The sequence below is a fragment of the Xyrauchen texanus genome, chromosome 5, assembly GCF_025860055.1.
Source record: "Xyrauchen texanus isolate HMW12.3.18 chromosome 5, RBS_HiC_50CHRs, whole genome shotgun sequence".
NCBI lineage: Eukaryota > Metazoa > Chordata > Actinopteri > Cypriniformes > Catostomidae > Xyrauchen > Xyrauchen texanus.
The window spans coordinates 23,025,945-23,051,179 of NC_068280.1; the positions used below are offsets into that span (position 1 = coordinate 23,025,945).

Consider the following 25,235-nt stretch of genomic DNA (forward strand, 5'->3'; position numbering starts at 1 on the left):
CGTAATTTTACTGTTTGGGGCATAAAAATATAACTGCAGCATATAACATACAAAAGTGTGGCAAATGGTACTTTAAGAAAAAATCGCTACCAGTCTCAGAAGATCTTAGTGTTAAAATTTTTTTTAGATCCTTATCAGCCTTAAATTTCCTGATCGGTGCACCACTAATTAGAAGCGCCACATTTCTGCCTTTAAAAATTGGCCCCATTCACTTCCATTATCAGTGTCTCACTGTAACCTTTATTTTTGTTCTTTAGGAAAGGAGGTGCGAGTCGAAATTCATTTTTGTAGTAATCAACATTATGCCACAAACGCTGCTGATTGAGATTAACAACATGTATTGAACACAGAATATTCTATACCGATTCCAGTTACACAACATTTCCATTAATGTTTCTTTTGGTACTCAACACAGTTAGAGTTCTTAATGATAGAATCAAAAGACCGACTGATAAGAGTCACGCGTTTGCGAATCAGACCACAGCGGTTGCTAAGTGCATGTTTTTGCTCACAGACGCCAAAGACAGTGCAATAGAAATGACTGCTAAATAGCATATATCAGAGTATTTAAGTCTTATTTGTCCCTATCATACACTGCCAGTCTTTGGATCCTTTAACAGTGATTTGACTGACAGTAAAGCTAAGAAAGTACTTGTAGGTGGTTGTGCCAAATGTTTGAATAGTTCTGCAAGAATAAGCAACTGTTCTGTTGTAGTGGAGGTAATGTTTGGAATTGTCCATACTTTTGTTTTCCTTTCCACTGCAAGAAACAAGTGTAATGTACTTTAAATGCAGAATGCTTTCTATGATAAAAACACTATAAAAAAAAAAGAAAATTCTGCCAATGTAAAAAAAACAAAAAAATAATTACACAAATTTCACCAAATACCAGAAACCAGGCTCCTCCTCTGTGTGAGCACCCTAGGCATCTTACAGTCACAGGACACACTGAGGTAAATCAAGCAGCAATCTAATACACTTGCCTGTTGCTAGGAAACGCAGAGTAGCCAGTAGAAGCTGAGGTGATATTTTAACTTTCATTTCACTGTCCATGTGCTTGAAAGCCGAGAAATCCTGCTTCCTCTCTCGATGGGCGATTTTCTTTTTTGTTTTGTTGTCAGCTGTCGGGAAAGTGAGATGACAGGGGAACATTTTTTTAAACAAATTTATTGAATGATGAGTACTATATGTAAAACATCTCAGCTCAGGAATTCATTTTTACTCGACTTAAAAAGGTTGCTTTAAAGCTGGGCTAGTGGAAAGTAATTCATATTTACAACAACACTTTAAGAGAAGTTACTTTAAAAGGCAGACTAGTTGAGAGTGAAGCTTAAAAGCATCAATTAAAATGTACAACTATATATATATATATATATATATATATATATATATATATATATATATATATATATACACACACACAAACATACACAAAATGATGCCATTCCAAGAATATTTAATGGGGAAAGTGCAAACCTAGTATCATATAATTCTATCTTGAGAAATTACATTCAGGACAAATTTCCACGGTGCTCCATGCTGTCGTTTACAGAATTTTACAGCATAATTAAGTATTTATTCAGCTCTTTGTAAAGTACTTAAGTTTGTTTCATGGCACATACTATATAAGTCTGTCTCATCCAGGATTTCAGACTTGATGATTTCTTCAATTACGTCCTCAAGGGTGATAATGCCAAGCACTTCGTAGAATGGGTCGCCTTCTCCTTCATTGTTAACCCGCTGTACTATTGCCAGATGGGATTTACCTAAGAAATACAATTGCTTAGATTTTCATTAAGAAAACTAACACAAACCAAGTTTAAAACATGTAAACTGTTCACACTTAAGCAGCATATTTCCTCAGTGTATCAAAATATACTATTTATTTCCACAACCTGCATGGCTTTTAAAAGAAAATTAAATCTGTAACTACAATTGGCAGGCAGGTTATAGTATTGTAGCAACAAAACTTTTTTTAGCCATAATACTAAACAACAACTAACAACATCAACTAAAACAACTACACAATCAACACCCTAGAGTGTTAATGTCTCAGAGCGTTCCTGGCGTGAAAAGTCTGACCCTGTTTCCCAAAACACTGAAGTATTTTGTCTTTTATATTGAAGGTTTAGTGTCCTCGAGTAACTGGGTTCAGTCTCAAAACATTGTGTATTGTGTCTTTAAATGAAAGTAGTCCAGTCTTGGTGAGATATCACCATTGAAGGGGACAAAGATTACATAAGCATTGTGTTTTCTAAAAAAGACACTCAAAGAAGAATTAAATAAATTAATTGAAAATTAGCATTTCGCCATTTAGTTTTGTTTATTCCAACTAAATAATGACAGAAGATCTCTACAAGGACATGGGTGCACTTTCAAGTTTTTAATAGACAGTCCAAAGACAAAAGCAAAAACCTCTCTTTGTAAATACTGTTAAGCAAAACACCAAACAAATTCTCTGCCTTTTCTCAGCTTGTGAACTTTTAGAAGGAATTTTCCAGAAGGCCAGGCTAATATTAGCCCTGAAATGAAGTTTCCATTCCACTTAGGCAATATTCTCACCAAAGTGACTGCTGGGTGATCTGATCCGTCCTAGAGTTGGTCGTTTACATGCAGATGGCCATTTGCTGAAATACTAGGAAGCCTAGGACGCACTTGTGGCAAACCCCATGACAACACACAAACAATGATTGGGTATAAATCTCTGCTTAAGGAGAGTGGAATTAACTTGAGTGTGTGTACCTTCATTTCCTTATTCTGACTCTGCAATGACTTAAATCAATGTAAAGCAAGTAGCTTGAACATCCAGTGATATGTTAAAACAACATGTGTACTTTATATTTGCAGTCTTAGGTCCTATTTTCTACTACCACCAAAGGTTGGAGAAGCCATTTTAAGAAAGTACCTATTAACAAAAATGTCACAGATAAAGTAAAAATATTTCATTTTAATTTTACAAAATATATGTCAACCTCATCTTTGTTACTACTCAAAGGTTCCTTCAGACCATTGACCTCTAGTGTGATTTAGAATTTATGTTCAAACCAAAATCTAAACATCACTTTAAAAACTAAGAAAACCTAGACAGCTAAAGACTTAACCCCCCAAAATTAAGCAACCCTTACTATAAAACAGTGTTACACTAGTTTTAAATGGTTATTTTGTAATATGTATCAAAAACGTTATTTGGTAGCGAAGGTTAATTGTGTTAGCACTGCAAACAACTTCAGAAGATAATATTTTAATAATATCAATCAACCCTTTGTATGCAAGTGGCTATGAATCCCCCCTGAAAAGAGGACACAAGGTCAAGAGTCAAGGGGTAGAATAAGTCATGAGACCAAATAAATAAGTGCTCAAGCATTAAGTCTCAGCACAAAAAGAAGGGTTTATTCAGGCCATAGTGGAAAAACATGTTTACTTCATGTATTTTCTTTCATAGGTTCCCTTGAGTACACCATTTCTCAACTCTTCAAGGAAACAAGGATATTTGCTTCTTATCTGTTCTCTGATGGGTTTATATCCATCCCAAGGTGGATAAAAAAAAGAGAGGAAAATATTCCAATACAGTTTTAATATGTGTGCTGTCACCGATTAAAATAAATGTATTACTGGAGCCAAGCTACTGCAGTTGTGTTTCTAAAACAGGATTATTTTAAGAATTCTTAGGACAGATATGCTTTTCAGTGAATTGATAGGAAAATTATTACATTCATTTTCTGTCAATTTAATGGACATTAAAGAGAACACCTGTTCCAGTTCAATGCGCAGAGGCAACTATTCAAAATGTAAAATTCCATGAAACATGTAAACAATAGCCACTTGTCCACTATTGGGCCAAGTGGAGCCAATATCTTTGGACTTCGAGCCACGACACCAAAATCTATATGCATTCCCACCATCAGGCCAGTAGCCCAGTAGCGTTGCCCTAAAACCCACCCTTAACATGCCGCCCTTGTGCCAACATCACACCCCTTTCACAAGCAGGAGGGAAACTCAAGATGAGGTATCATGTTATCTAGAATATCAAGATTTTATCATATGTAAACATTAGCTAGCTAGCAAGATAAGTTAGCGTTGTCAACTCACCGACTATAACTGCCATGGTGTCCCAAAGGGGTCTCTCCAATAACAGCAGCACAATGTCCCAGACCACCATAACTGATCTCGAACCATGGAAAGTTCTTTCTTTGAGTGCCACTTTGTCCACTGTGGGTTTTAACATATATGTACTGTACCCACAATTTTTTTATTTTTCCCAAACCTGTACCATTGTGTGCTAAATATAGAACCTGACAGCAACATTGGCTCAACCAATCACATGAACTTGGGGCGGGATAATCTGTTTGTCCGAACTAAACACGTGAAACTGGTTTGGAAATCATTTGCATCAATCATTTGAAATTTTTATTTTTGAGTTAAGTGCCACTATTGGCACACAAATCACACACAGTAGTTTTAATATTGCTTTGAAGCCTTTTATACTATACATTCTAATTCTGTACTAGCATCTTTAGAAAACTGAAAACATGGAGAAGTTGTACACTGAGGAAACTAATACCTTGTTTCCTTGAAGCAGTATAACATGACTACATTGTGCATGGCTATACCAAGTTGTTATTTGTTGTTATTACAACCGCACATCTGGGTATTAAGACCGGTAATCCGGGTATTGCGAGTCTTCTTTCCTACTAGTATCACTCTGCAGTCTCTACAAGTAAGCTAATAAAATAATTTAAACTCATTTCAATGTTTTGAGTCCTTTTATGTATTTATTTGGCAAGTAGTCTTGTCTGGAAAATGAGCAGTCGGACAGTCAAATTAAACACAAATATAACTCAGAAGCAAACCGGAGGTGGAAATCAGCTGTTCAGCAATTTCTTTCTTCTCACATAATAACAATTTCAACGCAAATAAATATTTCATCTGCATTTATTTATTTAGAAGCTGTGTAATACGTGGGATAACATACAGTCAGCCAGTTGATGGTTGTTATGACAAAATAAACCCCTTCAGGGTGATACCTGATCATCGTGTTGGGTTTATTTTGTGATAACAACTGGTTGACTATACATTATACCAATTAGTAAAAGGCTACTAACCAAGTAAAAAAATACATGGACATAAAATATTGATTTGTGGTGAAACTATCTAATTATGTGAGAAAAAAGAAAATACTCAACAGCTAAATTCCACATCCAGTTTGCGTCAGTGTTTTGTTGGTTTATTTTGTGAAAATTACTATCTCACTCCTCATTATCCAGCCTATACAAGACTACTTAACAAATATTCAAATAAATGGACATAACACATTGGTTTGCATTGAAATTGTATTCAATGAATAATCATCCAATCGCTGAATGGCTGAATTCCACATCTGGTTCTGTTGGTGTTTATTTAGTCATTAATGAATATCTGACTGCTCTTTGCGGTTGTTACTGAGAAATATCAGACCACTAGATGGTGCCATAAACCACTCTGGAAATTCCGGTTTCTGGAATACTTGTTTTTGGTTAGTTAATGACGCTATCTAGCAGTATGATTTTCAAAGAAACAGCAGCATATCCGGAGATTAAGACATATAAGACCAGTTATTCGTGTACTGAGTCATCTTTCCTACTTTTCAGATTACTGTGTAATCTCTACAAGCTAATAAAATTATTTCAACTCAATGTAACTTTAATTCCCCATCTGTCACTCACTCGACGTTGTGTCGAATGAAGCGACACTAGGGGACTTTCTTGAAGGCCTCGGTTAACTCTGAACTTGAGAAAAGGCCAATGAGAAATTGGCAGACAGAATTTGCATGTCCCTCGCCTGGATATATGGGTATAAAAGGAGGGAATCGTGCATCTGTTCATTGAGGATTTCTTCTTTGGAGCCGAACGGTTGTCCGATCAGTGAGCTGAGATCACTTCTGTTCCACTCACCTCAGCAGAGCGTTGCTGTTGGATCTACGCAGAGCATTGCTGTTCTCTGTACACCAGTGCAGCTTTGCCCCTGGGCGCTTTGACAGCATTTCCTTAAAGAGCAAATAGACCTGTAAAAGAGTATATTTCCTCTAAAAGAGTATACCCATTGGCGTTGAATGTCTTTTTAAAGTTGTGTTTTTTTTAAAGATATCTTTCCGCCTTTGTGTAGACATCTCTCTGCTTCTGACATCATAAGAGCTGCCTCGTGTGACTGGGTTTCAATCACACACAGGCAGCGTTTTATGAATGGTTCATGTTCTCAGTGCGAGAATATAACCATGGCAACGTTGCGGTTGTGGCTTTCTTTCCTCCAAGAGAAAGCTACTTCAGGAACTGCACTCGATGACCAACAGTGCCCCCGGGGCCGTGAAGGTCACAGTGCTGGCACTCGGACAGGCGATGCCCACACTCCGTGTCCCGCATCGGGAACGTGTCCCGCATCTCGACCAGGTTCAGCCACAGATGCTCCAGGAATGACATCTGTGGCTGAACCTGGTCGAGATGCGGGACCCCGACAAAGCCCGCTTTCTCAACATCTCCCAGTTCAGCTTATTCGGCGACACCGTTGAAGACTTTGCCCAGCAGTCTTCGGCAGTGAGGAACCAGACGGAGGCCATCTCCCACATCATGCCTTGCTGCTGTTCCAGCGCGTGCCGTACTCCGTCTGCTCGCCGAGGGCGTCCCCCTGCGGCTTCTAAACAACAGGCAGCTCCGCTTCAACCTGGGCTCAGCTCTCAGGCCCAGGGTAGAGCTCCCCGCAGTAAGCTGACGCCCCCATCTCCCGAACCACTACCTGGACCCAGAAGGCTCCCAAGTGTTCCTGAGACGAAAAAAACAAGGAGTGAGATGGCTGCTACGGAGTTGGTATCTGGACCACTCCATCCCCGTTGGAGGCTCGGGAGGGAAATATCTTGCTGCACCCCACCCGGGCTGCGGTACCAACATTGACAGGAAAAAGAGAGTGGTTCCCTCACTCCTTCGGTTACCTAACCGGTGCCCCCACACGCCGTTCTCACGGCGGTCTGGCAGCAAACACCTGCAGTCATGGCACCATTGATGCGGTCTCCTCGTCTTCGACTGTAGACTCCCGGCGGGCCAGTTCTGACGAGTCTAGAGAACGCCTCCATAGGACCTCCTCCTCAGTCACATTCCCACCCCCAGCCAGGTACGCAGAGCAAGGTAAGTGCTTTGAGTTTTTTTCTGAACTGTTTCGGGATGCTCCCCGAGATAATATTACCTGCTCCCTCCGCTGCGAAGCTCCACAGTGTACGTCATACATGATCATCCCCTTAGTGACCCCAGCTCTGATTATTTCACCAGACACGCGATAGAGCCGTCACTCCAGACGAGATGAAGCCAGGGTTCTATGGCCCTCACTTCATTGTACCCAAGACAGGTGGTGTGTGGCGGCCAATCTTGGACCTGCGAGTTCTGAACCGGGCCTCACACAGACTCCCGTTCAAAGGTGCTCACATGGAAACTTATTTTAATGTGTGTCCAGCATCTAGGTTGGTTAGCAGCAGCAGCAGTTCCAGATGCTCCTGGAACATATGACATACTCAGCGGCGGCCGTGCCACTCGGGTTGATGCATATGAGACCACTTCAGCATTGGCTTCAGACTCGAGTCCCGAGATGGACATTGCGCCACTGCACATACTGCGTGTTCATCACCTCTTTCTGCCGCCAAACATACAAGCCTTAAACAGACCTCTGTTTTCTGCAGACAGGAGTTCCCCTACAGCAGGTGTCCCGATGCATTCTGGTCACCAGAAATGCCTCCAAACAGGGTTGGGTGCATAAACAACGGACACGCAGCCGCCGGCTCCTGGATGGGGCCCCGGCTGGGTTGGCACATCAACTGCCTAGAGTTGCTAGCTGTAATTATTTTCCTGCAGAGGTTTCTCCCACTACTTCGGGGCAAGCACGTCTTGATTCGTTCAGACAGCACTACCACGGTAGCGTACATAAATCGCCAAGGCGGCGTGTGCTCTCGTCACATGTCGCCCGCCATCTCCTCCTTTGGAGCAGTCGTTGTGCCCCACTCATATCCCAGGCAACCTCAACAAGGCAGTGCACACACTGTCACATCAGGGCATGCTCAGAGGAGAGTGGAGGCTCCACTCCTAGGCAGTCCAGATGATTTTGGAGCTGTTCAGCAAAGCACAGGTAGACCTGTTTGCTTCCCAAGAGACCTCCCACCACCCGCTCTGGTACTCCCTAGCGGAGGCTCCCCTTGGGATAGACGTGCTGGCACACAGCTGGCCCTGAGGGCTGCGCAAGTAAGCATTTCCCCCAGTGAGCCTACTTGCACTGGTGCTGTGCAAGGTCAGGGAGGATGAAGAACAAGTCACTATAGAAGCCCCTTATTGGCCCACACGGACTTGGTTCTTGGATATCACGCTCCTCGCGACAGCCCCTCCCTGGCGAATTCCCCTGAGGAAGGACCTTCTTTCTCAGGGACTGGGCACCCTCTGTCATCCACACCCAGACCTCTGGAACCTTCATGTCTGCCCCCTGGATGGGATGCGGAAGATCTAAGTGGCCTACCACCTGCTGTCGTAGACATGATCAACCAAGCCAGAGCTCCCACTACCAGGCAGCTTTATGCCCCAAAGTGGCACTTGTTTGCGAATTGGAATTCTTCCCGATCTGAAGACCCACAGAGGTGCGCAGTAAAGTCAGTGCTCTCATTTCTGCAGGAAAGGCTGGAGGGGATGCTGTCCCCCTACCTTGAAGGTCTATGTAGCCGCCATGTCGGCTTACCACAACGCAGTGGATGGCAAGTCCTTAGGGAAGCACCTTATCATCGGGTTCCTTAGAAGCGCCCGGAGGCTGAACCCTCCCAAGCCTTATCATTGCTATTTCAGGTGCATGCTTTGCGTACTTATGTGGACGGCACACAGAGCTTTAGATGTTCTGAGCAGCTCTTTGTCCGCTTTGGTGGACAGCGGAAAGGGAACGCTGTCTCCAAACAGAGGCTTGCCCACTGGGTCGTCGATGCAATCGCTTTGGCCCATTACACCTAGGTCATGCCCGCCCCCTTGCGGGTTCGAGCACACTCTACGAGAAGTGTGTTATCCTCGTGGGCACTGGCCAATGGCATCTCCCTAGCAGGCATCTGCAGAGCAGCAGGCTGGGCAACACCCAATACCTTTACGAGATTTTACAAATCTCAGGGTTGAGTCGGTCTTGTTCTGTGTTCTCTCAGGTCTGAGCACATAGAACTCGGGAGTACGGAATGTCTGACCGGGTGTTACGCTTGCTCATAGCGCCTTTCCTCTCTTCTGAGGTGATCACGTGCGCTCTTTCACCCAGGAGTCATCTAAACTCACGCTCCCTGGATGTCCTTCCTCCCTAGCACTCTGGTCCGCGAATTTAGCGGAGGAATTCCCCGATCAGACCCAGTATTGTACTAATTACTCTGTAATGGAATAGGTGCTCCACAGGATGGGCTTTCATGGATTAATCCCCCTGTGTGTGTTTTCCACGGTATGGTCCCCCTACCGGCGAACCCGGTCGCCGTGTTTCTAGCAACTCGTTTCTCTCAGCAGGTAGGATCCATGTGATGTATTTTGCCACATTTTACCAGTCTGGGCAGGTTGTGGTCTCCGCAGGGTCTTTTCCCCCTGAAAGAATAGGATATGGAAAAGAACGCCTTCCCCGATGCATGTAATAGCATTAAATGGCCCCAGCCACTTTAACTCTAATCGAGAAACATAGAGAGACAAAAGGTGCGGCCTGCTCCCATGCTTGGCACGTCAATTGTCCCCCTTCGGGATGCCGAGAACCTAAAAAGTTTATGACATGCTGTCACGGTTCATGAATTCGCTGTCTCCTTCATGTCTCGTGTGATTGTTGTTCTACGTGTGTGTAAGCGTGTGTGAATGGGCGTTGCCACTTGTTTCATTGTTTAGTGCACTTGTCATCATTCCCGCACCAGCTGCTGCCTATTAACTCCCCTATATCAACTCATCACACTCTCCTCTCTTTGTCAGATCGTTGTTTGGTGCCCTCAGTGTTGTTTCTTCGTTTACCTGTCTGCAGTCCTGTTCTGGTTTCATTCCTGTTCCTGTTCAGTGTCTTCGTGGTTTCGTCTCGTCTGGATGTTTACTCGTACTGGATTCACCACTCTTTGTACCAGCACGCTGACCATCTAGCCACTGCATCACCAGCCCACCCGAACTCCAGCACTGCATTGTTTTACTTCACTCTAATAAAGAGTTACTTGCATCTTTGCTTCCGTCTAGTGATTGTGACAGAACGATCTGACCAAATTATGGAAGCAGCAAGCGGAACCTCTTCGTCCTTGGAGGAGTTCATCAAGACCAGTGTGGCACTGATGGATTCCCAGCAGAGGTACATGAATGAGTCGGGTCGGTCAATTCAAGCTCTTGTGACGCAGGTGTCCGAGCTCACCCAGCGATTCCAACTGATGCAAGCTCCCACTGCGCTACCCACACCGGCCGCTTCCCCCGTACCACCAGAGCTCGTCTCCCAGTTAGAGCCCCGCCTACCCGTTCCCGAGTCCTACAACAGTGAGTCGAACTTTTGCAGAGCATTCCTAATACGCTGTTCGATGCACTTTTCTCTGCAGCCCAGGACTTTTGCTGACGAACGTAGCAAGGTTGCGTTTGTGCTCACGCTACTAACGGGGAGGGCAGCGCTATGGGGAACGGCGGTGTGGGAGAACCAAGATCCATGCTGTACCTCGTTCCAAACACTCGCCGCCGAGATGAAGAGAGTTTTTGATCGTGCGGTCGCAGGAAGAGAGGCGGCACGGGTTCTCGCGGACCTCAAGCAGGACGAAAGGTCCGTATCAGATTACTCCATCGAGTTCTGAACCTTGGCGACAGAATGTCAGTGGAACGAGGAGGCGCAGTGGGAGATGTTCCTGCATGGGCTGGCTGACCGCGTCCAGAGAGAGATTTATGCGCTGGATTTACCTACTACCCTCAATGGGTTGATCGAATTGGTGCTCCGTCTCGATTCCCGACTCTCCCGAGTCGAACGTCGGAAGTTACCCGCTCGGGTGTCTGGAGCGGCGGAGACTCTGCGAACCAGCAGCGGGGACGCGTTCAGCCCCGTCTACGATCACGAGCCCATGCAGGTCGGGCGAGCTCGGCTTTCCCGGGAGAAGCAGAGGCGGAGATCTCAGGGCCTCTGCCTTTACTGTGGCGCAGCGGGACATTTTGCTTTTAACTTCCCGGTAAAAGGGCAAGCCCGGCAGTAAATCTGAGGCTATTGTCGGGTGGGATCTCCGCTGAGAAGACCTCATCTACATCCATGCTCCTCCCGGTACGGCTAAGATGGTCAGCCCACACTCACGACTGTTGAGCACTACTGGACTCCGGGGCTGAAGGTAACTTCATGGACTACACATTTGCACTCAAGATCCAGGTTCCCCTTCTACCCCTCACCCGTACCATCGCAGTCCATGCTCTCAACGGCCAAGCACTTCCCACCATTTCATTCACCACTGGACCCATTATACTCAGGGTATCTGGCAACCACACAGAGACCATTTCATTCTACATCCTGGACTCCCCCCTTGCACCTATTGTTTTAGGACACCCCTGGCTCATCCAACACAACCCCAAGATAGACTGGCAGCGTAAATTAATATCAGAGTGGAGCAGTAAATGTCATGAGTCCTGTATTGTGTCTGCTTGTTCGTTTGTTTCTGTCTCTACATTTCAGGAGGAGGCAGTGGACTTGTCAAACGTGCCCACGGAGTATCTAGACCTGAAGGAGGTGTTCAGTAAGTCTCGTGCTGCTTCCCTTCCTCCGCATCGTCCCTATGACTGTGCGATAGAGTTACTGCCAGGTACGTCTCCGCCTAAGGGCAAGTTATATTCTCTTTCTGTTCCAGAAAAGGAGGCTATGGAGAAATATATTTCTGATTCTCTAGCAGCAGGGTTCATCCGTCCCTCCTCTTCTCCAGCGGGGGCGGGGTTCTTTTTTGTGGGGAAGAAGGACGGGTCTCTGCGACCTTGTATTGACTACTGGGGGCTGAACAGCATCATGGTAAAGAATACTTACCCTTTGCCGTTGATGTCTTCAGCCTTCGACAGGTTGCAGGGAGCGTCGATCTTCACAAAATTGGATTTACGTAATGCTTATCATTTGGTCCGCATTAGGAGGGGGGATGAATGGAAGACTGCCTTTAACATCCCCAGGGGGCATTTTGAATACTTGGTCATGCCTTTCGGCTTGTCCAACTCCCCAGCAGTCTTCCAGACACTCGTCAATGACGTGCTGCGAGATATGGTCGATCAGTTCATATATGTTTACCTGGATGACATATTGATTTTTTCTTCTTCTCTCCAGGAACACGTGCAGCACGTTCGACGAGTGCTTCTGAGACTGCTAGAGAATGGGTTGTTTGTCAAGGCGGAGAAATGTGCATTTCATGCACAGTCTGTTCCTTTCTTAGGCTACATTGTGTCGTCTGAGGGAATGCGGGTGGATCCCGAGAAGGTAAAGGCTGTGGTGGATTGGCCAACTCCGGATTCCCGTAAGGCCCTACAGAGGTTTCTGGGGTTCGCCAATTTTTACCGGCGGTTCATTCGCAATTTCAGCCAACTAGCCTCGCCTCTGACCGCCTTGACCTCTCCCAGAACTGCGTTCAGGTGGTCAGACGCAGCTGAGGCTGCGTTTGCCAAACTAAAAGGCCGCTTTGTTTCAGCCCCCATTCTGGTTACCCCTGATCCATCACGTCAGTTCGTGGTGGAGGTCGATGCGTCAGAGGCGGGGGTAGGTGCAGTGTTGTCCCATCGTTCTCCCACTGACGACAGAATGCATCCTTGCGCGTTTTTATCTCACCGTTTGTCCCCTGCCGAACGTAATTATGACATTGGTAATAGAGAGTTGTTGGCAGTCAAGTTAGCATTGGAGGAATGGCGCCACTGGTTAGAAGGGTCGGGGGTACCTTTTATCATCTGGACCGACCATAAGAATCTAGAATACATCAGAACCGCTAAAAGATTGAACTCTAGGCAGGCTCGGTGGGCACTTTTTTTTTGGACGTTTTAACTTTACTCTCTCGTACCGCCCGGGCTCTAAGAACATCAAGCCCGATTCTTTATCGCGTGTTTTTGACCATTCCGATCGCCCGTCTACACCCGATTGCATTTTTCCAGAGACCTTAATTATCTCTGCACTCACATGGGAGGTCGAATCGAAGGTCAATTTGGCCTTACAAGGGGTAATGCCCCCGGTCTGTTGTCCTCCGAACCGTTTATTTGTGCCAGAGGGATTACGGTCCGACGTTATTCAGTGGGGGCATTGTTCTAATGTGGCTTGTCATCCAGGAGTTAGTCACACTACATCTTTAGTCAAGCAACGTTTTTGGTGGCCATGTATGGCTCGCGACGTCCACAGTTTTGTTTTGGCTTGCTCAGTTTGCGCCACTGGTAAGACTTCCAACTGACCCCCAGATGGGCTCCTTCAACCGCTGCCGGTCCCCTCGAGACCCTGGTCCCATATCGCACTAGATTTTGTCACCGCCCTCCCACCCTCTCAGGGTAACACGGTAGTTCTGACCGTGGTGGGCCGGTTCTTGAAGGCGGCTCATTTCATTCCCTTGCCCAAATTACCCTCAGCCAAGGAGACGGCGTTAACAGTCGTTAACCACGTCTTTCGGCTACATGGCCTCCCGACAGACGTGGTTTCCGACAGGGGACCCCAATTTGTGTCCAAATTTTGGCGAGAGTTTTGTAGATTACTGGGTGCGACTGTTAGTCTGTCCTCAGGGTTTCATCCCCAGAGCAATGGTCAAACTGAGAGAGCCAACCAGGATTTGGAGAGGACGTTGCAATGTCTGGTCTCCAAGAATCCTTCCTCATGGAGCCAACTACTGTCATTTGTGGAGTACGCCCACAATTCGTTACCAGTGTCATCTACGGGCTTATCTCCGTTTGAGTGTAGTTTAGGGTACCAGCCACCAATTTTTCCTAGTCTGGAATCCGAAGTCGCGGTCCCCTCCGCTCACGCCTTCGTCCAGAGGTGTCGTCACACTTGGACTAGAGCCCGTGAGACTCTTCTCCAAGTGGGAGCGCGCACCAAGGCCAAGGCCGATCGCCACCGGTCTAGACCTCCCGTATACGTCGTCGGATCCAAAGTGTGGCTTTCTACCAAGAACATTCCGCTCCGCTCCGCTCCGTTTCTAATAAGCTTGCTCCCAAATTCATTGGCCCGTTCACTGTCACCAAGATCATTAGCCCGGTGGCAGTCCACCTCAATCTTCCTCCAGTGTACAGGAGATTCATTCCGTGTTTCATGTATCCAAAATCAAACCTGTATTCTATTCTTGCATTAATCCGCCAGCCCCGGTTCCCCCACCTCCGCGACTCATAGAAGGGGAACCCACCTATTCGGTTAATCGTATTCTGGACTCAAGGCGGAGGGGACGTGGTATCCAGTACTTGGTGGACTGGGAAGGTTACGGTCCGGAGGAGAGAAGTTGGGTGCCTGCTAGAGACATCCTGGATCACTCCCTTATTGATGATTACAATCGACAGGTAAGGGAGTCTGGGGACGCCAGGAGGCGTTCCTAGAGGGGGGGTACTGTCACGGTTCATGAATTCGCTGTCTCCTTCATGTCTCGTGTGATTGTTGTTCTACGTGTAAGCGTGTGTGAATGGGCGTTGCCGCTTGTTTCATTGTTTAGTGCACTTGTCATCATTCCCCGCACCAGCTGCTGCCTATTAACTCCCCTATATCAACTCATCACACTCTCCTCTCTTTGTCAGATCGTTGTATGGTGCCCTCAGTGTTGTTTCTTCGTTTACCTGTCTGCAGTCCTGTTCTGGTTTCATTCCTGTTCCTGTTCAGTGTCTTCGTGGTTTCGTCTCGTCTGGATGTTTACTCGTACTGGATTCACCACCCTTTGTACCAGCACGCTGACCATCTAGCCACTGCGTCACCAGCCCACCCGAACTCCACCACTGCATTGTTTTCCTTCACTCTAATAAAGAGTTACTTGCATCTTTGCTTCCGTCTAGTGATTGTGACACATGCAGTCTGATGCATTCTGTTGCTTTGGCACGCCACTGCCTGCCCGCACCTACGTCAGCAGCTCAGGTGCACGGTTTAGCGCATGGCGTGATTGAATAGGGACCCCTAGTGTCGCTTCATTCGACAAAACGTCAAGTGAGCGACAGACGGGTACATCTAGGTTACTGTTACTGGTAACCTCCATAACCTGATGGAGGGAACGCGACGTTGTGTCCCCCCGGCCACGACCGAACCTTATTCTCGGCTCCTTAGCGCAAAACCCAAATGAACAGATGCACGATTCCCTCCTTTTATATCCGTATGTCCGGGGGAGGGACATGCAAATTCTTTCTGCCAATTTCTCACTGGCCTTTTTTCAAGTTCAGAGGTAACCGAGGCCTTCAAGAAATTCACCTAGTGTTGCTTCATTCGACACAATGTCTCGTTCTCTCCATCAGGGAAAAGAGGTTACAACAGTTCAATGTTTCAAGTCCAATTATTTTTTTTAACTCAAATTATTAATTACGGGTTCAACAAGCCACGTGATAAGATGCGTGGATTGACGGTCTCAGATGCAGAGGCAACTGAGGTTCGTCCTCCGCCACTGGATTGAGGCGAGTCACTAAGTCACCACGAGTACCTAGAGCATATTGAAAATTGGGCATGCCAAAATGGGGAGACAAGAACAAAAACAAATTCTAAATACAAAAATAAGCTGGAAATGTGCAGTTAGACAAAATAAACACCAACAGAACCCTGATGTAAACTAGAGGTGGAGTTCAGCTTATAAGCGATTGCTTTCTCACATAATTAAATAATTACAATTGATTAATTTCATTAATTTATTTATTTGGTTAGTAGCCATGTAATAAGCTTTGTGTTGGGGTCCTGATCACCCTGTTAGGGTTTATTTTGTGACAACAGGCTGACTGTACATTATCCCTTTTCTTAATGTACAGGTAGTTCCAGTCAGGTTAAATCACTGTTCTAAAATAATGTGCATACTCCAATTATTCTGCTATCCTCCTTAATGAGAAATTGCAAGAGCTGTATCTCTCTGTTCAAACATAGTGTAGCAAATCTAATGAGTCTCAGAGCCTGGATTAACCATCACATCACAAAACACACCATCATAAGTAATGCAGACTTCATGCAATGTAATGTCGACTTTAAATCAGTTGTGAAGTGGTTCAGTAAAAACTGAAAATACATCAGTGTTCATCACCCCCGTGTTACTGAGTCCAACCTGGAGAAAATTAGAAATGTGCCCCCTCTTTCCCCTTACACACCAATATGTCTTGTAAGGAAAGTATGGTTTGACATTTAACTATGTTTTGCACGGAGGGGAGAGACCTATTATAGAAGACCCATCAAAGGTGTCTCTTATTGTCCAGCAAGAAGAGGATGGGGTGGAGTATGTGACCCTGGTGCATAATCCAGAAACAAAAATGATAAGGATCCAACCTCGTAGGTCCACAGCTAGGTGTGGGAAAAGTTTTATTTATTTTAATTCAAATCAAATAAATGTAATCTTATTACACTACTTTATCTCTGTGTCTGATTCAGAGCAGGCAGAATACTAGAACTAATGGCCCGTAGATAAAATTAGCTGTTATTTTTATTATTGCCATCGAAATTTGCACTGCAAAAATCAATGAGGGTGTTGATAGATGGTTGCTATGTTGTTCTAACTCAAGTATGAGCAATGGAAAGATTGCCTTATCAAGCACCACTATAACGCTCAACCAAACCCCATATGAAATGTTATGCATGTCTGTGTTAAATATGTACGTTTGGAAAGGCTGTCAAGTTGCTGCATATATGAATATGTGTCTGTAAAGTACATCTACAAATAACTGTCTGGTGAAATTAATGTCATAGTATCTGGACAGTTCACCGTAAAAGGGACAGGGCTCATTTTGTGTCAGTAAATCACCTAATCGAACAGGAGGAAATACTGACAGAAAGGCTTTTGGTCCTGTTTATTTAGTTCTCGAAGCAGGCTAGTTATTGTATCATAAGTAATAGAATCAATTACTGTTCCTATAAACTGATGACAAATTTCTTCATCCACTCGGAAGAAGAGAATCACCACTACACAACTTCTAAAATCTGAACAGATTCTAAAAATACTAGGTATCATATTACCGATAATGTAAATGGCACAAACACCAAACGACTGAGGATCACACACGGCTGCCAAGTTGATCTAATCTGATCACAAACTCACGAGGAAACTCCCATTCAAGGAAACACATGACAGATGTAAAAAAACATACATGCATTGGTGCTGGCTGCCGTTGTTGTTGCTGCTACTCATTTCCAAGTCATGAAATAAATGGGCCAAACGCATCTTTACTGTAGTCTTTGGTGGAAAGAAAGACTACGATGCCAGTTGGAGGTGAGTGTCGTTAAACGTTCAGGTCCACTTGGAGTGCTTGTTTGCCATCTTCATTTCTTTGTGGTCCAGTTTCACCTCAGATTTGAGTCAAGGAGCATCAAATACTACAACATTTCTTCTTTAATTGGTTCTAAAATATCAAACATGTTTGATATCCTGCGACCAGGAATAATTTCCATATCTGTCCAATAAAAAATAAATAATTGACTCAAAGAGTAAGTGGAATCTTCCTTAGAATTTTGTAATTGGCCCAAAGCAGACTTTTTACATCAGCATGTCCTGACCTCATATGTTCTCAAACCATTAATCTTAAAGCTTTGTTTACACATACACTGTAAAAAAAAATGAAATAGCATTTTATCCAGCTTTTGGGTTTTTGTCACAGATACTACAAAATTTGAATTTTTTCATCTATATAAAATCAAATGTTGGACCACCAATATTCCCCAAAATGTTGTCGCAACTAGCCTAACAGAGATGTCTGAATGAACGATTTCAATCAATTTTGCTGATTTGTGAGTTCCCAGCATGCATTGCAACATTAATAATTTATGTGGTTAGCTTATTTTTAGTTTTTTTTTAATTATTATTATTTGCTGTTTATTGAGTTATTTATACAGTTATTGTTGTTTTTGTTCCCACTTTTAGTCAATTGTTGTGTGGTGATTTTATGAGCTCATCTTTTAACTTAATGAGGTTTGTTGATTATCATCGTATTGAGGATTGTGTGTCTATGTCAAAAAATACCTTTAGACATACCTCTCTTTAGAGGCAAAGACTGCAGCTAACTTGACAAAATGGAAGTTCTCGCATTGCAAACTGATAGTTGGCAGAACAAGAAATTAGCATTCCTCTCAACAATAAATTTAGCATTTAATAAACAAACAAACTCACATTGTAATTTTCCAGAAAAGGCTGAATGTGTGAAAGCAACAATTTTAACATTTGTTCACAATCACATCATCACCATCACATCACTGTCACATATTCTTTGACCACTAACTGTACAAGTATAGTGCGATATAGAAAAGATAATCGATCAGCAGACATTTGTGGATGTGAGATGGCCCCACTGCCCTGCATGAAAATATCTCCTGCTCCCCCTCAGCTCTTCTGAGACTCACTGTGCTCTTTTCCACCATTTCCAGTTTAAGTCCTGGAATGCAGTTTGTCATATTTTTCCATAGCGTAATTCCCACCATAAATAGTCACAAAATGCAACAGGGCCACTGTCTCAGACAGACAGCAATCAGACTTCTCACAAAATATTTCAGTTCTGACAACTACTGGGACATTGGTAATGGGCAGTGGGATACTGCAGAATAAGTGATGCGTTTCAGAGGAGAAGAACTTTCAAAGATGGAAATAAGGCTATATTTTAACCAAATGTTTGATCCTGAATTTGATATGAAGCCTCAACTTGTAACCATGATCACCAAATTCTAGCCCATAAATAGTTCTTAATCTATAGACTATTTTCCAATAAGTGACTAAAATACCTGAGCCACTTGATCACATCAAATGTAAAATCTGAGTATGTAAAAGAGACAGTCATTTACAGTAATTTGCCTATTGATCTAAAACATCCTTTAGTCAAAGTGTGCTTGTAATAATAGCTTATCCAAGAATAACATAAAAACTGATCACAACTTCTGCATTAAAGCCAAGCTCTACAGGTTTCATGCTCAATAAACTTGAAATATTTGGGTGAATTGGGCTATGTCCACATTAATCCAGACACATTTGAAGACAGCATATTTGACAGCAAAAACTGAGCTTTTCGAAAAACACTCTCCCAAGTGGATCAATTTGAAAACAATGTCTTCGTGTTGTGGATGAGGAAAAACTGGGATATCTGAAAACAATGACATATTTGCTGTCATGTGATGCCCCAATCAAAATGGTGGCCCATGTTGTAGCTGTGTTGTTGTGCTTGCTATTCACTTTGATAGTGTCGTTAAATATAAATGTTGCTTTGTACAACCTTCACACTGCATTCCTTCAAAGGCGACGGGAAGTTTACTCAGAATTGCTGTCTGGCGACGGAAAACGAGGACAATTGCATTTAAGACTGTATTTGTAATGGCTTTTGTTTATTTTAGAGTGGACAAGCAACTTTTGAAAAACGCTTAAAAACATTGGAGGGAGAGCATTTTGAAAACGAAAACGCAGTTTTTAAATGTATTCGGATTAATATGGATGTAGCCTCAGTGTGGACGGATGGCCAAAACATAAGTGTGGACATGGACGTGGCCTTAAGCTGCAGCACTTAAACTAGTTTAAAACATAGCACAACAAATGATAATTCATTAGATATTTTCAACATGGGAGTTGAGTAATGGTTAAGCATCTGCACGTTCAGCCTGACCACATAAGAGTAAGCCAGGAACTAGAGTTACTCTGTTATTAATGTGCCCGGGAGCAAGACACCTAACCCCAAGCTTTTCCAATGGGGATCATCCCGCAAGTGGTATACTGCTGTTCTGGATGAAAAACATCTGCTGAATGGCGAGAAATGAATAGAGAATACTGAAACTATTGTGCTGTTGAACTATTGATTACTAACAATGATAAATGGTAATCAGGTCAAGACTATTGTAGATTTTTTTTATTTTTTTCCATTTTAAAATCATTGTAAATTCCCAGCACAATCCCCCGCAGTGACTTTGAACTCCAGCCAAAACAACCTCTAGATAACACTGGTGCAAATAAGCCACAGTTTTCTAAATATTAAATCCTAAGCACTTCCTCAAACTTCTTTCTTTCTTCCTTCCTTTGAAATACAAAGAGGCAGAGTAATAAAAAAACATAATAAAAACTTGCAAACTTGAATCTGGACGAATCAGAAAAATAAATAAAATGGACTTAAAATAAAAACATTTTAAATCAAACTTTCTAAACAATTTGATCACTTTAGTCACTTTGTTTGTATAAACCAAACTACTCACTACACTGACATCCAAGTACCCTTGGTCAAAAAGAAAAATGTTTTACTCCATAACTGAACTAATCAACTTTGTTGTATCCTCGGAGAAGGTTCACAATGAATAACAGTGCTATGTCTATGAGTATTGTGTTTATTTGAGTCTGAGCTCTGGGTTAATGCTGCTTACAGATTCAACATCATTAAGGGGCCATTTATGCACAAATGGCCACAGTCACAAGACCTCTCCTTTAAGAAATACACTCAGAGCAAACTCTCTAAAATGGTATTGTAAACCAGTAAGCAGTGAGCTATGCAACAAGGCAAGTGGTTTTCTTCCAGAAAATAGCAGTCAAAGCTTGATGCAATCACTTCAGAGTGTTGAGTAAAATAAACTAAAACTATTTTTTTTTTAAAAAGACAAGACAAGTTTGTGTGGATCAAAAAGATCATTGGCATATTATTGTTACCCACGAGTTGTAATAGGAAATGCAACCAGTTACTGTTTAGGTCCTTCAAATTCCACAATCTGCACTGTAACTGCAGCTTTAAAGTAGATGTACAGGTGACCCTAATCTTGCGTAGTCAGAACTTAGGTTACAGCAAAAGGTCTGTGCTTATTGCCACTAAAACTGTGCAATAACCGGCAACTAAGTCAGAAAGAGACAGACATGTAAAACAATGAATTACAGTTATTTTGGTTATTATGTGCTGTATAATAATATAATAATATACTGTGGAAAAAATCATTTTCAATTTTCAGGTGCAAATTCATATGTGAAAAAATCTAAGTACAGACTACTTCACAGACATAACTAAGAAAACAAGGCAAGTTCTAGAAGCATTTTTTTGATTGACAAAGTGTTTTCCAGTTTTGTGTTAGTGAACAGACTTTGGGTGGTCTGTGAGTGACCCTAAGATGCTCAGGGATGCTGTTTGTGCCCCTTTCTACTCTGTGAAGTCAAAAAAGGAATTTGTAAATTATACTGCATGAGTTCATCAGGTCCATTTGATATAGGATAAGAAAAACCTGATGCTACTCCCTAAACTTTTTATCACCATGGATTTGACTCCCCCATGCCATTCCCAGGATTTGCAAGATTGTAATTGGGCTAGTTCAGGAAGCAATAACCTCAAAGGTGTCCTTGGAACACTTATCTAGCAGAGGTTTCATTGTGGCATTCAATCTATGTTAGAATACTAAACTATAGGGAGTTAAAACTGGCAATCTGAATAAAGTAGATACAACATTGCTACAAAAGATGTTCTTTTTGTGGTACTACACAAAGAAAAAAAAAACATTTCAGCTTTGGCCCTTGATTGTACAATTAATTATAACATGAAAATGACCACAAAAATCTTGCTAACATTTACAGTAAATCTTTTTGTTAACCTTTACTAATCAAAACAATATCACACTTATCCCAAATGTACACATCCTTGCTGGTGCTTCCCATTCACCGGGCCAGTACAGTGCGGTTGCTGGTACGGTGCACCGTGCATACTGGCTCAGTTCATAGTTTACAGTACACGTACGCTCTATATTGCAACTGTATTTTCACTTACAATGTCATGGGTTTGGAATGAGGCTGAGTAAATAACGGCAGAACTATTTCTTTGTTTAAATTAACTCATAAGTCTGAGATTAATTAATGAATCAAAAAGACAAATGAGTCAATCATTTGAAAATTGGATGTGGTTGCACTGTATGTTTGTTGTTGTATGCGACCATCGAGAATAACGCAATAGAAAAAACTTTTGTTGCATTTTTATTTGTCTGCAGCCCAAAGCATTTCTTGCTATCTTGCAATCTACCCAATTTGTTTAAACAATTTCTTTTGCTGTGCTTTTGTAGACTCAGGTACCACAGCTGAGACACAGACTTCGTTTACATGGACACCATAAAGCAGGTTATTGTGAGAAAGCTGCGTTCCCGTTTACATGCACTGTATAAGCAGTGTACTCTTTACTCCCATTTACATGTGGCTTGGTCAGTAAGCAGCTTTCTCCACTGCAACGCAATTTCGCTGTGACATTTGTTTAAATTAACAATTGTCATCCCAAGGAAGACTTTGCTATTTTATTCAAGTTGCTTCACTTTATTTCCAGATATTCCATAGTTGTTGCAGTTTTAGTTTCCTTAATTTTCTATCGTGATATGCAGCAGAATTGCACTGCAATAATGGGATTTCCCTCTCAATATTCATAGAAAGTCAATATTTTATATTGATGAGTAGAAATAGCTATAGTTTATAGTGTATGTGCTTTTCCCAATGCCCTTCCAGAAATGTTGAATCCTTTCCTCTGTGTTGTTGGGCTCCAAACTATGATGTTTGTTATTCGGTCTGTTCACACACATGTGCATTCTTCAAATACCTGTAACAACGTTGCTTATGTGTTTACATAACACATAATCCGTGTTCTCGAGGAGAAACCTAGTTGTAATAAACCACTTTCTTTTATACCCTTATGTGGTGTAAGTAAATCGGCATTCTAGTTGTAAAGGGGTATAAGGGAAAGGAGGAGGCGAGAACCAGCTTGACAATATAAATAATAGTTTAATGAAAAACTTAAACCAAAAGCCACAAACACAAACATATGATGGACAGCTGCCCGTAAACGCTCTCTCTCTCTCTGTCGCACCACCAACCGCAGTCAGCCTTTATCGCTCTCGGAGGCTTGATTAGCCTGATAAGGGGCCGGGTGTGTAAAATCACGACCCGGCCCTGCCCTCTGTCCTGTCACATTCCTCCCTTGTTCTCACAGGCCGGCGAGCCCCCGGCATGAAGTACACCCCACCCCCCACTTTCCCTGGGGGAGGGCCTGCCTTATGCCCCAGTCTGCCGGCAGGTCATCCCCGCCTTCCTGAATCTGGGAGGAGGGGGAGGGAAACAATAATGTAAAATAGGGGGTACTCCCTGTAACAGTGCAGTACCCCCCCACAAAAAAAAAAAAAATAATAACTTTAAAAGAGAGGGAAAAGGCCAACGTGGAGCAGCAGTGGGAGAGAGAGAGGACCTGGATACGCTGTAGCTTGGTTCTCGGCCACTCCTCCACCCTCTAACGGATGACAGGAGTGCCTCCCTGGGCAGTTCAGAGGCAGTCCTCCAGCCCTGGGCGGATGGAACGCCCTGCCGCGTTCTCCGGGAACAGAAAGGGTCTCCCCCTCCCCTGGGTTCTCCCGCTCCAGGTGGTCGGCAGTGAGCCCCACCCCGCTCGCGGTCAGTGGTCTCAGACCCTGCCGCAATTCAGCGTGTGTGTGTGAGTGTGTGTGTATATATATATATATATATATATATATATATATATATATATATATATATATATATCAGGGTTTCCGTTGTCCGGTAATTACCGGACATTGGCCGGTAAAAAATTAAATGTCTGACAAAATTAAATCTCTCCGGTCAAATTGTCCGATTAAAATTGCCTAATAATCCCGTCCCCCTAACACAATCTGAATTTGAGAATAAGCCTAAAATGTATAAAGCAAAAATACACCGATCTCTTGCTATGTTATAAAGGAACAGGCTCTATCGTTTGAAAGTTATGAAACAACATCGCATGCTGCATTTCAAATAAAGCGCACGCCTAAAACGGCTGCAATATAGACCTAAACAACGAACGATTGAGTGAGACGTTTCAAATATGGCCAGGCCCAGGCAGACTAGCTTTAAAAGCTTTTTTCAGAGGCCAGACGATGGTGAATCAGGAACATCTCATTATAGATAGATCAGTGCTTCTAATCCGCGCATTCGTGCAGTTTTTTTTTCTCTATCATCAAAACTGAATAGCCTATGTTCATCAGTGCATGGTTACAGTCTATATCAAGCAGGGACACGTTTGTGTGCATTTTATTTTGTGATTTCACCGGAATTAGTAGAGAGTCTCCGCAACGGCGATAGATTGAAACGCGCATCCTAGTGAAGATTGCGCAACTCGCGCAGCGCGTCGTCCATGCAACTGATAGCAGCGGACACGAGCGCTCAGCTTGATTTCAAAAACAACAGATTTTAGCGCTAGATCTCTTATTTAATAACGGACTAAATGAATGATCTGCTAGTTAACTGGAGATGTTTTATTTATTTGTATTAGGTACATCCGTGCCTCAATGTTTCAAAAAGTGAATGTGTGTGAAACCACAGTAAAAAACAATTGGCGTTGATTGACGCCAATCGGACGTTCATGTTTTTTTTTCGTCTATTTGAAAGTTAAGCTAATAATAATAATATGTTGCATTCTATACGGCCTGATTGTGTCATTTTTTAAGTTACATAGACTGCCTCCAGTTTTCCTCAACTTGACTAATTAAGAGGCGATATATTTGACCGGCATATCATCAAAATGTCCGTAAAACGAAACCTCTGGGCACCATTTTTTTCTAGCGGAAACTCACACACACACACACACACACACACACACACACACACACACACACACACACACACACACACAAACACACATATTAGGGCTGTTAATCGATTAAAATTTTTTAATCTAATGAATTACATGGTGTCCCGATTAATTAATCGCGATTAACCGCATACACAAATATTTGCTGAGAAAGCCCCTCATATAAATATAATTCAATATATAATGATGAAATAATTATGCATGCATATATATATATATATGTTTAAGGACACGTCAATGTACACCTGCGTCAGACATTTTTTATTTTTTTTAGAAACAAGCCAGGGGTATGCATAGTACACAATACTACAGATATATTTTACAATAATGCCAAGACATTATATTCATTACATAGTGCAATGGTTTTCAATGCTTTGGAGTTGTTGGAGGTACAAAGAGTATTTAAATAATATTTAAAGTCTTTACAAAAAAGTGCATATAGGGGCTTTATAGACATAAATGTACACTTATGTATATAACACTTGGCAAGAAAAATAAACAGATTAATTAGAAAATATTAACTTAAGTTAT

General features: G+C 42.8%; 2 protein-coding genes across 2 annotated transcripts in view; one reads left to right on the plus strand and one right to left on the minus strand.

Annotated features, from left to right (window-relative positions):
• Window positions 1–25,235, plus strand: part of nt5c2b (5'-nucleotidase, cytosolic IIb) — a 124,392-nt gene that overhangs the window by 62,300 nt on the left and 36,857 nt on the right. The window lies entirely within an intron of this gene.
• The window catches only part of cnnm2b (cyclin and CBS domain divalent metal cation transport mediator 2b), a 68,287-nt gene that overhangs the window by 18,594 nt on the left and 24,458 nt on the right, over window positions 1–25,235 (minus strand). Inside the window, exons 2-3 of the mRNA XM_052126037.1 lie at window positions 1,623–1,766; window positions 984–1,121 (exon numbers count right to left, since the gene is read on the minus strand). Of these exons, the coding sequence (XP_051981997.1) occupies window positions 984–1,121; window positions 1,623–1,766 (282 nt within the window). The remainder of the gene's footprint in view (window positions 1–983; window positions 1,122–1,622; window positions 1,767–25,235) is intronic.